This window comes from Cricetulus griseus, chromosome 3 (genome assembly GCF_003668045.3).
Source record: "Cricetulus griseus strain 17A/GY chromosome 3, alternate assembly CriGri-PICRH-1.0, whole genome shotgun sequence".
Classification (NCBI taxonomy): domain Eukaryota; kingdom Metazoa; phylum Chordata; class Mammalia; order Rodentia; family Cricetidae; genus Cricetulus; species Cricetulus griseus.
This window is the reverse complement of record NC_048596.1, coordinates 183,089,837-183,106,624: the sequence shown is the minus strand read 5'-3', so window position 1 is coordinate 183,106,624 and position 16,788 is coordinate 183,089,837. Positions and strand designations below refer to the sequence as shown.

The window sequence follows — 16,788 nt, the reverse complement described above, 5'->3', positions numbered from 1 at the left end:
GTGTGTGTGTAAAATGATACTGCAACTTTAAAGTGACTCTGCTGAATAAGATTCCTTAGGGCTGAGGATGGACCTGAGCAGAGAGCACTTGCTTAGAATACACAGGGCCTTAAGCTCAATGAACACAGCATTGCAGAAACAAACAGCATAAACAACAATGAACTCCTTAACATTATTTAAAATTAAACTTAAGTGTGTGTGTGTGTGTGTGTGTGTGTGTGTGTGTGTGTGTGTGTGTGTGTGTGTGTTTGTGCGCGCGCGCACACGTGCGCGTGCACGCGCTCGCGCACGCGCACCCATACATGTGTATGCCCAGCACATATGTGACAGTCATACATCTACCATGTAGATCCTCAGACTTGGAGGCAAGCATTGAGCCCTCTCACCAGCCTAACACAACAAACTTCCAAAGGTGATTTACTTCACCATCTTTTGACTAGTCATACAGGTCACTTAATATTAAAATAAATTAAAGATGGAGTGTTTGTTTGTTTTGTACTAAGAATAAAACTCAAGGCTTCCCACATGCTAAGTAAGTACTTCCCCACTGGGCCACATCAGTAGGTCAAACTGTAGCTTTCCTTTCTTCCTTCCTTCCTTCCTTTCTCTTTTTGAGACTGGGTCTCCCCTTTTGAGACAGGGTCTTCCCATGTAGCTCTGTCTGGCCTGTAACTCAAGAGATCTACCTGCCTCTGCCTCTCAAGTACTAGGATTAAAGCTGTGTGTCACATGTCCATCTTTTATTTCTCTTTTTAAATAATTTTTATATTTTATTTATTTTTATTTACTGTGTATGGGTGGTTTGCCTCCACATACATCTGTGTATCATTTGCATGTAGTGTCCACTGAGGCCACAAAAGAATGTCAGATGTATCAACTGGAACCTGGAGTTACAGAAAGTTGTTAGCTGTTATGGGATGGGGTACTGCCCTGGCCAGCGGGGCACCACTTGAGCTCACACCCTGATGTGCTGCAGTCACCAAAGAACCTGAAATCAGAGAGTCAGGGGGAACAAAGAAACAGATAGCAAGACAGGTTTCTGATCAAGCTGCAAATTTTTATTTTTCATAGAGGCCTTATAGGGTTGCCAAGCGGGAAGCTTGGCAGGCAGGGAGAGGCCAGTTGAGGCCATTTGCCTGAAACCAAACCATGGAATGTCCCTGTGCATGAGTCCTTGAAGGCAAGTGGAGAATGCAGGTGTCAGATAAAGCAGAAGGCTAGTTAGGTTAAAGAATGCACGGCAGCTCACAACTGTCTATAATTCCAGTTCCAGGAGATCCGATAACCTTACACCAGTGCACATAAAATAAAATTTAAATAAACTATTTTTAAAAAGAAAAAGTTTGTAAATATATTTAGTGCACACAATGTTTTAAAAATGTATTTTTGATCTATGGTTGGTTGAATTAACAGAAACTGAACACGTGAATATGAAGGTTGACTATGTTCAATTTTCCTTTGTTTTCTATAATTAGCTGGAAGAAGATGGGTAGTCAGAGCAGGATCTGAAACTGAATACTCTAGTCTCTGGACAGATTATAGGTTTTCTAAAACCAGATTATGGGCTTTATCCTGGAACAGGATGGGCTGGTATAGACATGGATCCCAGGTTGCTCATCAGTTGAATGAACTTTGAGGGGCAAAGTGATTGCTAGCCCCAAACATAAAATCCAAGCCTGCAACATGGAAAAGGGTTGACAGGGAGTTTTGCAAGTTTCAACAGTTAGAAATACACCCTGAAGCTCAGACCCACCCTTTTTCTGGAATACAGAGTATCTTGAGAGAAGACACTGTTTTGCCCCAGGATTCTGGGTAATTCCACCTGCCATGGTATATGTCAACAAAGATCTGTGATTGACTCCTCTTCCCTGTCCTCATTCAAATCTGGATTCCTGATCTGTCCTACAGGCAAACTCCAGATGGAGCAGCATGACTGTGGCCTTCCATTTCATTCTCCTCTTCAGAAGTATCTGACACTTTAAACAGGAACTTGTCTGAGCTTGCTCATTAGAAGACTACATTCAACCCAAAAATAATTAAGAAGTGCTGTTTTTTCTGCTTCATGACAACACTACCAGACTGTGGCTGCTAGGGCAAGAGGCTCTCACTGAGTCACACATTCATGAGCCATCCCTGTCTCTCCCATGTTCCCTAGTTCACTGTGGAGCAAAGGCACACTGAGCTGGAGACAAATGCTGGGTGTGGAAGTTTAGTGTGAAGGCATGGAAAAGTTTCTCTCTGGGAGGCAATGGCAGTCTCATTTATTGCTATCAAGATGCACATTTCTGAAAGAAAATCTTGCCCTAAAAATGAAGATTCTTGAGAGAAAGAGAGAGAGAGAGAGAGGAAGAGAGAGAGAGAAAGAGAGAGAGAAAGTCATAAAAGCACACATGTACTCTAACCCAATCATTTCTCCCCTAGGAGCTAATTCTGCAAAAGGAACCAAAGGTTCACCAAAGGGCGAGAATAGAAAAATCAGCAGCATTCTCCTAATCAGCAGCAATGGCCTAATTAGAGAATTCCTCTCTAAAAGATAACTAAATAAAATCGTAGTTCATTCAGGTTATTGATTATAATACAACTGTTAATCACTGTATTTTCAGGAAGGTATTGAATGATATAGAAAGGCACTCATGAGCTGGCCATGGGAGTACACATTTGTAACCTGAGAAATGGATAGCTTGAGCTTAAGTGTTCAAGGCTAGCCTGGGCAACACTGCAAAACCCCATTAAAAATCAAAATAAAGAGAAAACAAGCCAGGAAGGAAGAAGGAAGAAAATAGGCTGTCACGAAGTCTCAGAAGGTAGAGGTATTTGCTGCTAAGCCTGACAACCCTGGGACCTACATGCTCAAAGAAGAGACAGAGTACTGCATGTTGTCCTGTCACACACACACACACACACACACACACACACACTCTAAATAAATAAATAAAATTAAAATAAATAAATAAAAAAGAAAAGTACTCATGAAAAGTAGATGAAAACAGGAATATACATATAAACATAATTCTGAGAAAAGAAATCATTAAAACCTAACCTGAAGGCTGGCACCGTAGCTCAGGTATAAACCATGCAAGAAAGAAGTTCTAGGTCTAGTCCTTAGCATCTATTAGGAAAGTAGAATTTTAAATTTACTTCTAGCTGCCAAACAATGAATGAGAGTTTTCTTTTTCATACTTTCAAATATTTTCAAAATAATCTGACCATGTATTACTATGTAAATTAGGTGATGGAAAATGTCTATTTATACATATTAGTCTAGGCTTCAGCCTTTAGCTCTGACCACATTAACGTTCCCTAATTATATTAGTATAAACACGTATGGAGCTGAGTCACACCCATGATGATCAGATCACACTTGGCAGGATCTGTGTGTGTGTGTGTGTGTGTGTGTGTGTGTGTGTGTGTGTGTGTGTACACATATGTGTCTATTTGTTGCTGTATGTATGTTTCTTATGTGTCTGTGTGTGTTTGTGTGTCTGTGCATGTATATGTGTGGGGGACATGTATGTCATGATACCTGTGTTGAGGCCACAGGACAACCTTAGGTTGGAGAGAGGATGTCTTATTTACCACTGAGCAAGGCAGGCTGCTGGCCTGTGAGCTTCTAGTGATGCACCTGTGTCCACTCCCATCTTGCTGTAGAAGTACCAGTATCACAGACACACCATCACATCTGATGTTACATGGCTTCTGGGAAAGAAACTTAGGTCCTCAAACTTGTGTGGCAAGAACTCCTAGACACTGAACCATCTCCTCAACCCCCCAAAACATGAATTCCAAAGCCAAGTGTGTTGAGTACTTGGGAGGTGAGGCAGGAGGATAAGGGGGTTCAAAGCCAGCCTTGGCTACATAGTAAGCTTCAGGCCAACTTGGGTTACAAGGTTTTGAGATCCTGTCTCAAAAGGGAGGGGGGCAAAAGAACAAAAACATAAAAACAAAACCAAATGAATTCTGCTCTTGAACTGTGGTTTATTGCAGCTGAAATCTGTAAATGCTAAGGCTGGTCCCTATTATTCACACTTCCTCCCACATTTCCACCTCACACCTCTGCTATGAGGTGCAAACTCCCTGACTACCATACTGAAGTTATTTTTCCCAGACTGACTAGCTATCCTGTGCTAAGAACAAAACACACCTTTAATCCCAGCACTCGGGAGGCAGAGGCAGAGGCAGGCGGATCTCTGTGATTTTGAGGCCAGCCTGGTCTCCAGAGCAAGTGCCAGGATAGGCTCCAAAGCAACACAGAGAAACCCTGTCTCGAACCCCCCCCCCAAAAAAAAGAAGAACAAAACAAGAAAAAAGAAAAGCAACAATAACAAAATTGTTCCTGGTGCACACTGCCACATTCAACTACATCTCAAGAAGAAACAGTTTCTTCTGCATCCCCACAATGTTCACCTGGGCAGCTCTCTTCCACATTTTACCATCTCTAGCAGCCTACAGATCCCCCATTAAGTGGCTACTTAATAAATGTTAGAGTTTACATGTCTATCTGTTTCTGTCTCTCTCCCTGCTTGTCCCCATCCCAAGATCTAGCTATGTGGCCCAGGGTGGCTTTGAACTCCTGACCCCCTGCCATAGGGTTCTCAGTTCTAAGGACAGGTACAACCCTCCATACTCACCTCAGCAAATGTCTTTGAATTGAACTACAATGCCCTCATTCCCAAGATGGGTTGGGTGGGGTAGATATTCAAGATAAAGAATTTTGAACATTATTAGAAAGGACAGATACTGTGGAAATTGTGGTTTCAAACTTGACAAAAACTAGACACAAATTCAGAGTGGTTGGAGGTCACTATAGGCAGAGCTGTTAATAGTTTTTGCATCAAAGATTTCTGACCAAAGCTTTAAACAGGAACCACAGATGAATAAAAAGCAACCAGGCAATGGTGGTGCATGCCTTTAATCCCAGCGGAGGCAGGTGTACAGTGTGAGTTTGAGGCCAGCCTAGTCTACAGAGTTCCAGGACAGCCAGGGCTACACAAGGAAAACCTGTCTCAGAAAACAAAAGAACAAACAACTACAACAACAACAAAAACCCCACAAATAAAAAGCAACTTCAGGTGGTCTACAGAGTTCCAAGACAGCAAGCTGTTACACAGAGAAATCCTGTCTTCAAACCATCCCTACCCACAAAGAGCAACTTCAGGGGTGATGAGTATAACTCAGTGGTGGAGTGTGTGCCTAGTTGGTGTGAGGTCCTGGGTTCAATCCCTAGCATCAAACCCAAAAAATCAACCAAACAAATGAAAATAACAACAACAAAAAACAACCTTTATTTTCACATATCCTTAAAATGAGAAATAAATGTCTGTAAAGGTCATGAACCGAAATATCCCCTAAACACAGGGAATATTTAGTAGCTCACCTTATGGTCAATTAAAGAGGTAGAAGGAAGACAAAAGGCTAAAGCATAGATACAGTTTCTTCATGGGTTGCCTACAGGCTCTAAGAGCAGGCAGCAGAAAGCTATCCTTTCGACATTTGGAGGAATAATTAGTTGGAGGGCTCTTGCCTGTACAAGGCTATGGATTTGATCCTCAGCAACCCATATCAAAAGGAAAAAGATGTTAATGTGATTGGCAGAAAACAGATGAAACCTGATATATAAGAAATTCTCACATGTAAGAGAATTTGTAGATGCTTTGTAGAAAGGAATGAATATTTTATTAAAAAGATTTACTTTTAACCCCCCCCCCGTGTGCGTGCGTGTGTGTGTGTGTGTGTGTGTGTGTGTGTGTGTGTGTGTGTGTGTGTACATAAGTGCAGGTGTTTGTGGAGGCCAGGGGCTTCAGATCTCCCTGATGCTGGACTTACAGGTAATTGTAAGTTGCCGAGGAATTGAACTCGGGTCCTTAAGAAGAGCAGTACAGGCTTCTACCTTGGAAACTGTTTCTCTAGCCCCCAGAGATGAATAACTTTTTATGAACGAGTAATTAACTCTTACTAATAACTGGAAATGAAACTTAGGTTGTGAGACAAGTTGTCATTTATTTTACTTGGGGTACCAGAAAGACCCCCTAGGTTGAGGAACAATTTGGGGTATGTCATTCATACAAAGATGCCCCTGGAGTTTACAAAGCTGTGAGCAATCTGCAGAATGAGTGTTGCAGTCTGACTTTAAGTAATGCAGCAGCTAGTTGGTTATTATTTTTTGAGGCAGGGTCTCATAAATTCAAGGCTGGGCCTCAAATTCACTATACAGTGAAGGAAAGACATCCTGGATCTCCAGATCCCCCACCTCTGCATTCCCAGTGCTAGGATTACAGACAGCATGGCCACACCCACTTTAATGTCTTACATTTTTCTAGTTTCTTTTTAATGCAATGGTACATAATAGCCTTCAGGTTACTGTCAATATCAACATTGGACCACACAAGAGGAAAAGGTTGAAAAAGCATTTGGGATGATTGGTAACTTAACAATGTGTTAAGATTACATTTCTAAAAGTTAAAAAAAAAAATTGAAGAGTTCCTTTAAAAAGACAGACTAAGCCAAAATCCTACCACAATGTTCTCTACATCAAAAGGAAGAGATAAAGATATAAACATTCATACTTAAACAGTCATGGTTTAAGGCATACATGTAGACAGAACACTGTATACAAAATAAATAAATCTTTAAAAAAAAGAAGTCATAAAGGGAAACACAGATTTACCTACACCAAGCAAGCAAGCAAACAAAAAATAACATTAATAATTCAAGATCTTTTTTTAAAAAGATTTATTTATTTATTTATTTATTATGTATACAGTCTGCATGTGTCCCTGAAGGACAGAAGAGGGCACCAGATCTCATTACAGATGGCTGTGAGCCATCATGTGGTTGCTGGGAATTGAACTCAGGACCTCTGGAAGAGCAGCCAGTGCTCTTAACCTCTGAGCCATCTCTCCAGCCCAATAATTCAAGATCTTAAAATATGCCAAGCAGTGGTGACACATGCCTTTAGTCCCAGCACTCGGGAGGCAAAGACAGGTGGATCCCTGTGAGTTTGAGACCAGTCCTGGTCTATAGAGTGAGATCCAGGACAGGCTCCAAAGTTACAGAGAAATCCTGTCTCAAAAAAAAAAAAAAAGAAAAAAAAATCTTAAAATATACAGACTCTACAAAATGAAATAGGGCTGGAGAGATGGCTCAGAAATTAAGAGTACACACTACTCTTACAGAGGACTTGGGTTCAATTCCCAGCACCCACATCAGGTGGCTCACAACCACCTGTGACTCCAGGGCCAGGGGATCTAATGCCTCTACTCTTCAAATCCTTTTAAAAATGAAATCCTAGTCATGTAGTGATGGCAAACACCTTTAATCCCAGCACTCAGGAGACAGAGGCAGGTGGATCTCTGAGTTCAAGTCCAGCCTGGTCTACAGAGTAAGTTCCAGGACAGCCAAGGCTACACAGAGAAACCCTATCTTGGGGGAAAAAACTCCACAAAATTAATTAATTAATTAAAATTTAAAAATAAATAAAAAATAAAAATGAAATCCTATGTGTGCTGATATACATCTATAATCCTAACATTTGAGGAGCAGGATTTATCCTAAAAAAAAAAAGTTATACCCATAAAGTCTCACCAACATGACTTTCTAAACATGACCTGAGCAAGAACAACAATGGCAAACTGGACAGGGTTAAGACCACAGGGCTCAACCCTACACAAAGAACAGGCAACTCAGGAATGCTGAGAGTTGAAGAAATAGTCTTTGCCAGAGAACAGCATACCAATTGGTTATCCAATACCAAATGGTCATCCTGAAAACATACACACAAAAAACATACAGACTGAGAAGGTTATGTTTAGGTTATATTCATATACACATACATACAATAACAATGAAAAAAGAGACCATGAATTTGAAAGAGAATAAAGATGGGTATATGGAAGGGTTTAAAGGGAAGAAAGGGAAGGGGGAAATGATGCAATTATAATCTCAAAAAATAAAAGTAATAAAAACCAAAGAACAACAACAACAAAATAGACACCATGAAACAATGTATCTAGGTAAGGTTATCTGTGATTACTTAACCCACAGCAGTCAACAGGTTTATAACAAATAGGCCCCACTGGAAAGACCAGAATCAGGCTCAGCATCACTAGGAGTAAGATGACCTGACAACTGTATGCCCCTTAATCACAGCAACAGGGAAATGCAGTCCATAGCACTGCTTAGAAAGTACATTTGCACTTCCAGATTTAACCTAAATTCACAAATGTCTGGCTCTACTAGAAACAGGCAGATTTAACAACATTAAAATGAGGTTCAAGAACAATCAAAGTAAACTGAAAATGATAAAAAAATTCAGAACATTGCTTATTTCTGGGGCAGGCACAAACTAGAAAGGGCAAAAGGAAGCTTTGGGGGTTATTGGGCATTTCTGATTTGAATAGAAGTAAGTACAGGGAGTGCCATAAAATTACACTCTTGTCATCAGTGTACTATAAACATTGCTGATTATATAGAATACCTTGGGTTTTTTTTTGTTTTTGTTTGCTCTTGATTTTTTTTGAGGTGGGGGTGGACGTTCCAGACAGGCTTTCTCTGTGTAGCTTTGGAGGCTGTCCTGGAACTCGCTCTGTAGACCAGGCTGGTCTTGAACTCACATGAACTCACATTCATGCCTCTGCCTCCCATGTCCTAGGAATAAAGGTATGGACCACCACCGTCCAGCTGCTTTTGATTTTTGAGAAAGGGTCTCACTATGTAGCCCTGACTAGCCTGGAACTTAATATGTGGACCATGCTGATCTTGAACATAACAGAGATCAGCCGGCCTCTACCATCACATCCAGCCCAAGTTTAAAAAACAGAGAATGAACTATTGTTGATTTTTCACCATCACCTTGTACAGCTAGGAGCTAGGGATGAGGCCAAGAGCAGATGACACTGTACCTAGCTCCTTTCCTGCTACTACAAACTGATGAAGGTGGGAAGGAGCAAGACCCAGGCAAAGCAACTGGGGTGTGCATCAGTCAAGCTTCATCACGCTGGCGTTCACAATGTTATCGGAATCAGAATACTGCTTGGGCCAAATGAATAAGCCCTATTTTCCTTTAAAAGACATCAAGTCATTTCCTCTATGCACCCGGCACATTGGTACCGGGTAATTTTCTGAATTTTGTAATATTTGAATATGCATAAGTATAAATGAAAATTCACTTCTATTTTTTGTACCATTTGTATGCACAATCCGAAAATCATTTTATTTAAAAAATGTTTTTTGAATAAAAGAAAGTTTTGTGGTATGGAATTTCCCAGTTATGATATCATAACAAGTACTTAAAAAGTTCAGATTTTAGACCCTTTGGGATTTCAAATTTTTCAGATTATGGATGCCGCCCTATGATGTAAATGAGACAGTTAAAGCTGTGACTGGCCAGGAGTGGTGCATACCTTTAACCCCAAAATTTGGCAGGCAGATGCAGGTGCATCTCTGTGAGCTTGAGACCAGCTTAGTCTGCACAGTGAGTTCCAAGGCAGCCAGGGCTACATAGAGAGAGCCTCAAAAAACCCAAACAAGCAAACAAAAGCTATGACTTGTGCTTGAGGCTGAAAACTCAGAAGAGTGAGCTGCAAAGAGCAGTGCTGCTGAATTCATGGGATTTTCCTGGAAATGACCGGGCTGCCTGGGAAACAAGGTTAACCACAAACACGTGTGAAGAGGAATGGGACCTCTCCCCACTCAGCCTACCCTTTATCCTTACTTCCATCTACCCTTACCCCAGGAAATGGCCTGGCTGCCTGATTTGGTCTGAGCCACCTCTCCAGTGTCCCCTTTATGCTTTTGTTTTAAACTATTTTTGCAATATCAGGGATTGAACCCAAGCCATCACACAACTTAGGCAAGCACTCTACCACTGAGCTACATCCCCTATCCCTCTTTTAACTTTTGAGATAGGGTCTTGCTAAGTTTCCCAGGTTCTTTTTTTTTTTTTGGCCAGGGTAGGGGGATGAGGGGCTAGGGGTTGGGGAGTATGGTGGGGGTATGAGGGGTGTCTGAGACAGGGTTTCTCTGTGGCTTTGGAGGCTGTCCTGGAACTAGCTCTTGTAGACCAGGCTGGTCTCAAACTCACAGAGATCCGCCTGTCTCTGCCTCCAGAGTGCTGGGGATTAAAGGCGTGTGCCACCACTGCCTGGCCACCCAGGTTGTTCTTGAACTCATTCTGTAAACCAGGCAGGACTTGAACTGTGATCCTGTACCTCAGTTTCCTAAGTAGCTGGGATTATAGCCCTGTACCCCTAGATCCAGATGCTTCCCTTCAGTTTTATTATTTAGTATGAATATCCTCTTTTATACACCTGGACACTGAAGCACCAAGAAGTAGAGAAATATTCCCATGTTCACTCAACTAGCCAGAAGCAGCTCAGTATTTGAATCCAGGAAAGCCACATCAATAGCCCAGGCAGCAATCACAACTCTCAGCCAACAGGCAGAAAAAAACTTCTTCAAGTTGGTGGTTCAGTTCTTATACTACCATTCATCTGGGAAGGAATCCTGGACTGACTGCTGAAGGTGTCTGAGCCAGTTTCATATACACCATTAGTCTAACAGCAACTTGTTTAAAGGATTTGTTGGACATGGTGGAGTGTACCTATAATCCCAGCACTCTAGAGGCTGAGGCAGCAGATTGTGAAATGGAGGCCTGTCTGGCCTGTACAGTGTATCTCAGGCCAGCCCAACTTGCATATTGACAACCCATTACAATCATACAGACCCCAGGAAAACAGCTCTTGGGGAGGGAAAGTAAACTGCTATAGGAAAATACACAATATTCTTGTGGTTTTACTTGCTGAATTATGTGCTCAATCCCTAAACAGTTTGTCACCACCCCTGGTCTGCCCTCACCCGCTAGTAGAATGAGCCTTCTAGTACACAAAGATTTTAAAACCACACTGCTTTGTTTCAGAGAAATGGAATAAAAAGCAAAAACAAAACAAAAAACTCACCTAATGCTCTGACAATTCGAATCAGGACCTCTCCAACTTTCATTCTGGTCTCCGGAGTGTGCTTATCTTTGCCACTATCGTATTTGGCCAACAGGTCAACCAAGATTTCCTCAGGGTACACATCTGAGAGAAGGGCAACCCCTGGTGTTCAAAACAGAAAGAAAAAGTTCATTATTTAGGATGGAAAGGCAAGGAAATGTAGATATCCTGTGATGGGGTGAATACGTTAGTGTGTGTGTGTGTGTGTGTGTGTGTGTGTGCATGAGCACGCGCACGCAGCTTAGAGGATGAGTTGTAGGATCTAGTTCTGTCCTTTCACCAACCTGCACCCTGGGTATTGAACTCAGGCCATCGGGCTTGGCAATAGGCACCTTTACTCTCTGAGCCATTTCACCAGCCCAGTTTAAGTGTCATACAAAGAAACTTAACCCCACCTGTAACTTTTTATTTATTTATTTATTTTTTTAGTTTTTCAAGACAGGGTTTCTCTGTAGCTTTGGAGCCTGTCCTGGAACTTGCTCTGTAGACTAGGTGTCCTTGAACTCACAGAGATCTGTCTTGCCTCTGCCTCCCGAGTGCTGGGACTAAAGGCATGTGCCACTAACACCCAGCCTGCTCATATCCTTTTTAAAAATATAAAGTAGCAACCTCCTTCCACTATTACTTGATCCTTCTCGCCTGCCTTATTTTCTTCTGAGTACACAGTATTGCTGTTTAACATACATAAACCCTTATGGATTGTCTGTTCTTCTCCTTAAAATGCAAACTGCATAAGGTCAAGGATTTTGTTTTATTCCCTACTGCATCCCTAATGCCTAGAAATGGGCCAGCAGCAAACAGTAGGTGTGCAATGACTATTTGCTCAATGAATAAATGAATGAATGAGTAAAAATGGCTTGAAGAGCTGGATGTGGTGGTTTATGTTTCTAATCATAGTACTCAGAAGGACCACAAGTTTGAGGCCAGTTTGGGCTATATATATTAGATTCCAAAGCAGCCTGGGCTACAAAGTGAAATTGTTTCAAAAGCCATAAAGGAAAGGAGGAGAAAAAGAAGGAGAAGATAAGGGAAGAGGAGGAGAAAAAAGGGGAGGAAAAAGAAGAGGAAGAAGTGGCGGGCAACAGCCACAATGGCTCAGAAATGATCATTATATAAATCCCAGAAATGTATAGAGAGGATGGTGAGGGAGTAAGCAGAAGCAACACTTGAGGATCTATAATTATTTTCATTAGGTTTGTCAATCTATTGTTTAACCAGACTATCTTCAGGAATGTCTGCATATGATTTTCTATAGTATAGGTTGTGATTCTACTCTCATTTACATATCACATTTACTGTCTTCACTGCACCTGCTGGGGCTGCACCTGTCTACCCACCCTCTTGTCTGTCTTCCCCATCACTCCTATTTCTAAGGAGCCTTGGAAAACTCTGCATGTGGGCTCATACCTCATATAAGCAGAAGCTCTGCTCATTTGGAGTTTCAGGCTGTGACAGGAAGAGAAATGCAGTTCACTCTATTGTGTAAACTGATGGAGAAGGCTTTGGGAGTTCAAAGTAGAATTGGGCAATATTCTAGCTTAAGAAATATGTCTGTGGTTTAAGGAAAATGTAGATGAATTGTTTACTAAGAGAAAGTAAATAGATTCCAGATTATGGAAAAAAACCAAAGAAAAGTGAATAGGCATGTGGCAGCTGCAACCCCAGCTTGCTCAGTATCAATGATGGCCTGCAAGCCTTCACTGTAGCTGCTTTTATCTGGGGGTTCACACTCAGATCCAATGGGGGAAATGTGGTTTGCCTGTATAAAACTCTGATATCTAGCATCCCTGAAACCACCTTTTCCTGATGTGTCTCCTGCCGTGTTTATTTCTACTTTTTTGTTTGCTTGTTTAGTTTTTTGAGACAGGGTTTCTTTGTGGCTTTAGAGGCTGTCCTGGAACTAGCTCTTGTAGACCAGGATGGTCTCGAACTCTCAGAGATCTGCCTGCCTCTGCCTCCCGAGTGCTGGGATTAAAGGTGTGTATCACCATCGCCCAGCTTTTATTTTTTTTATTTTTCTAGATAGGGTTTCTCTGTATAACAGCCCTAGTTATCCTGGAACTCACTCTGTAGACCAGATTGATCTCAAACTCACTGAGATCCACCTGTCTCTGCCTCCCAAGTGCTGGGATTAAAGGCATTCACCACCACTGTCTGGCTCTACTGCCAGATTTCATTGAGGCATTTTCTCAATTGAGGTTCCCTCTCATGTAATTCTAGTCTGTGTCAGGTTGACATAAACCTAGCCAGCTCAGAAGGTATGTTAGAATTCCTTTGGTTGAATAATTGGAAAAAAAAAAAAAGGAAGGAAGGAAGGAAAAAGAAACTGACACAAACACAAGATAGTGTTTTTTTAGCTTACAAATTCAAATGTCTGGTGAGTAGGAGCACAGTTAGACCTGGAAGCTCAGAGGATCAATCAGGGCTCTTCCCTTTCCCTCCTCCCTTAGCTTGGCTCTATGGTAGTGTCTTACTAGGTGGGTTTTATCTTCATAGTGGCCACTGGAAACTCCAAGGCAGTAATTTAAACAAAGGGGTGAGAGCTACCTTTTCATAAGTTCCAATCTGGGTTCTGGGATCTAGCCTCCTTGCCCATTCCTGAACCAATCATTATGGCAGGGATGGGGCAGAGTGTTGTAATTTGCCAGCCTGGGGTATGAGTCCCTTCCAGAGGGAAGGCAAACAGGATATTAGCACACTTAAATAGGGAATGGGGACGGGGGAACTACTGATTTCACAGGGACCCCAGAGAGTAGATGGTGTGCACAGTCACACATCTGAGCTTGTTTAGCCAGGATAATATGTACGAAAAGGTAAATAACTATTTCTGCTAAAGACTAGAGACGGAGAAAGTAGAAACAGCCAGGCGTGGTGGCATACGCCTTTAGTCCCAGCACTGGGGAGGCAGAGGCAGGCAGATCTCTGTGAGTTTGAGACCAGCCTGGTCTACAAGAGCTAGTTCCAGGACAGCCTCCAAAGACACAGAGAAACCCTGTCTTGAAAAAACAAAAACAAAACAAAACAAAAATCTGGCAATAGGCACTTTCTTAATTACTGATGGCTGGGGGAGGGGCTAGGCCATTGTGGGTGGTCCCATCCCTGAGCTGGTGGTCCTGGGTTCTATAAGAAAGCCGGTTAAGCAAGCCAGTAAGCATGGCCTCTGCATCTGTCCCTGCCTCCAGGTTCCTGTTTTGGCTTCCTTCCACAATGAACTGTGATATGGAAGCATAAATCAGTTAAAACCTTTCTTCCCCAACTTGTTTTGGTTATGGTGTTTCATCAAGCAATAGAAACCCTAACTAGGAAAAAAAAGAAAGAAAGAAAGCCCAACTAGGGCACTTCCTTTTAGATTTTTTTCTTTTTTTTTTCTCTTCCTATAATACTGAAATTGAAGATCCACCAGGCAGCACTAACTACCTCTACTCTTCTACAAAAGGGCACCAATGGCTAAGCACAAGCCCCATTTCCTACAGCCCTGGGTTCACTGGCCAAGTTTATCTTCCTACTAGGCCATTCCTCAGACAACTACCAAGGGCCACCTGACTGCCACTTGAAATTTTCCTTCTAGAATGCAGCTGCTGCTTTAGAGTGTATCTGGGCATAAAATAAGTGCCAGCCTTCCTCACCAGACAGCAAGAAGAACCATATATAAAGGTGATGATCATGACAGCACAAAGCATAAGACTTTGTTAAATTTATCTTTTGCTGGTTATTACTTGGAAATTTTTCTAACTTTGTCATGCTGGGGTTATGTTACAACCTACACATGACCTCCCACTTGGTAATTCCCTTTGTAATTTGAAAACCGGATAACTTCTGGGTCAGCAGAGGTTTCAAAGAAACGTGACACACCAATCCCTCTGGCTGCAGGATCCAAAGGATCCATCAAGGTGCCTTCTGCTCTGATTACAGGAGATGACTGCAGCTGGGGTGCTATGTAGCCAATAAGACACACAGAGAAAAGGTGAAGCCAAACCACATTCTTCTCCTTGCTAGGGTACAGCATAGGATAGTGGGGAGCTGACTCAACAGGGAAACTCTTACTCAAAGTCCATCTTTTAATAAAACAGCAACTTTGCCAAGTAACTCTTTCTGGTGCCCTCCCCCCCAGACTTAAGATTATAAAGGAGAAATCTATTTGATGGAAGCAGTGGCCTCCACATGATCCCCTAGCTGCCAAGTGATCTGCAGAGCCTGTCATCAAGAAGGAGTGTGTGCAGGGGAAGGCTCGACTCATATTATCGGAAAGATGGACAGCTCTAAATAGTGATGCTGACTAGATCTATCTCAGGAGTCTGGTAAGTCATCTTGACTTCAAAACTAATCTGCCTCCCGTTTCCTGGGCAGATAACAACTACAAAGAATACTTGCTCAATTGGAAAGCTACCTGATTACTCAAACTCCTTAGGTGCTTCTGCAAACAAACCTGTAAGAGGCACACAAACCACACAGATTGTGCGGTGCCCTTTACACAGGCTATTCAGAACAGGCCAATCTATATAGAAAGAAAGTAGCTGTAGTTACTTAAGGCTGTGAGAATCGGACAGGAATGATAGACAACGTCTACTGGATACAGAGTCTTTCTGGAGTGACTTAAAACATTCTAAAACTGACTGTCAAAATGGTACACATCCTATGACTGTAATAAAAACTATTCAATTGTACAGTTTTGAAAAATTTGGGACTGGAGAGATGGGTCAGTTAAGAGTACAGTAGTTAAGAGTACAAACTGTTCTTGCAGAGAACCTGAGTTCAGTTCCATGCACCCTCCAATTCCAGAGGCCCTAATGCCTTTGGCCTCTGGGGGTACCAGCATTTGTTCACACACACACACACACACACACACACACACACACACACACACACACACACACAAACACACACTTTTTTAAATTTTGAAAAAAATAACTGGGTGTGGTGACAAATGTCTTAAATCCCAACCCAGGGTGGGAAGAAAACTGTTGATACAATTGTTTTAAGGAAGAGTCCCACAATTTAGGCCAGGCCACCGAGCTTGTGATCCTCCTCGGCCTCTCTCGTGCTTGAATATAAGCATATACTACTATCAAACTCTGATTTTTTGAATGTACAGATTGTTTTTTCCCTAGTGCTGGGGATTGACCCCAAAGCCATTTACTACATCTCTATATTAAATTGTATACTTCACATGGATGAATCCTAAAATAAGTAAATATAATATCTCAAAGTTATTGTCTAAAAAAAGTTATTGTCTATATGTATTGAAACATTACATGGTGTACCATGAACATGCACAATTTAAAATTTTTATTATATTTACTTATGTATGTGTGTGTACATGTGTCATGGTGTGCATGTTTAGGTCAGAGGGCAACTTTCAAGACTTGGTTCTTGCTCTCTGCTATGTTGCTTCCAAGGGTTAACTCAGGTCACTGACCTTGGCAGCAGGTGCCTTTACCCACTGAACTAACTTGCCCTCAAATTTCTTTTCTGTCTTTCTCTCTCTCTTTTTAAGATATGATCTCAGCTGGTACATATAGCAAGGGCTACACAGAGAAACCCTGTCTTGAAAAACAAAAAAGGAAAAGAAGACAAGAAGAAGGAAGAAGGAAGGAAGCGGAGGAGGAAGAGGAAGAAGGAGGAGGAGGAGAACGCCGCTGATGACAGGATTTCATTACGTAGTCCTGGCTGGCCTGTAACTTACTATGTAGACCAAGCTGGCCTCCAACTAATAGAGATCAACCTTCCTCCCAAGTGCTAGGATTTAAGCCTGTATACCCACACCTAGCCCCTTTATATTTTTATGTATTAAAGATAA

General features: G+C 41.9%; 1 protein-coding gene across 1 annotated transcript in view; it reads right to left on the bottom strand.

Annotated features, from left to right (window-relative positions):
• Tango6 (transport and golgi organization 6 homolog) overlaps positions 1-16,788 on the bottom strand; it is a 173,700-nt gene that overhangs the window by 59,534 nt on the left and 97,378 nt on the right. Inside the window, exon 15 of the mRNA XM_027405927.2 lies at positions 10,953-11,093. Coding sequence (XP_027261728.1) covers positions 10,953-11,093 — 141 coding nt within the window. The remainder of the gene's footprint in view (positions 1-10,952; positions 11,094-16,788) is intronic.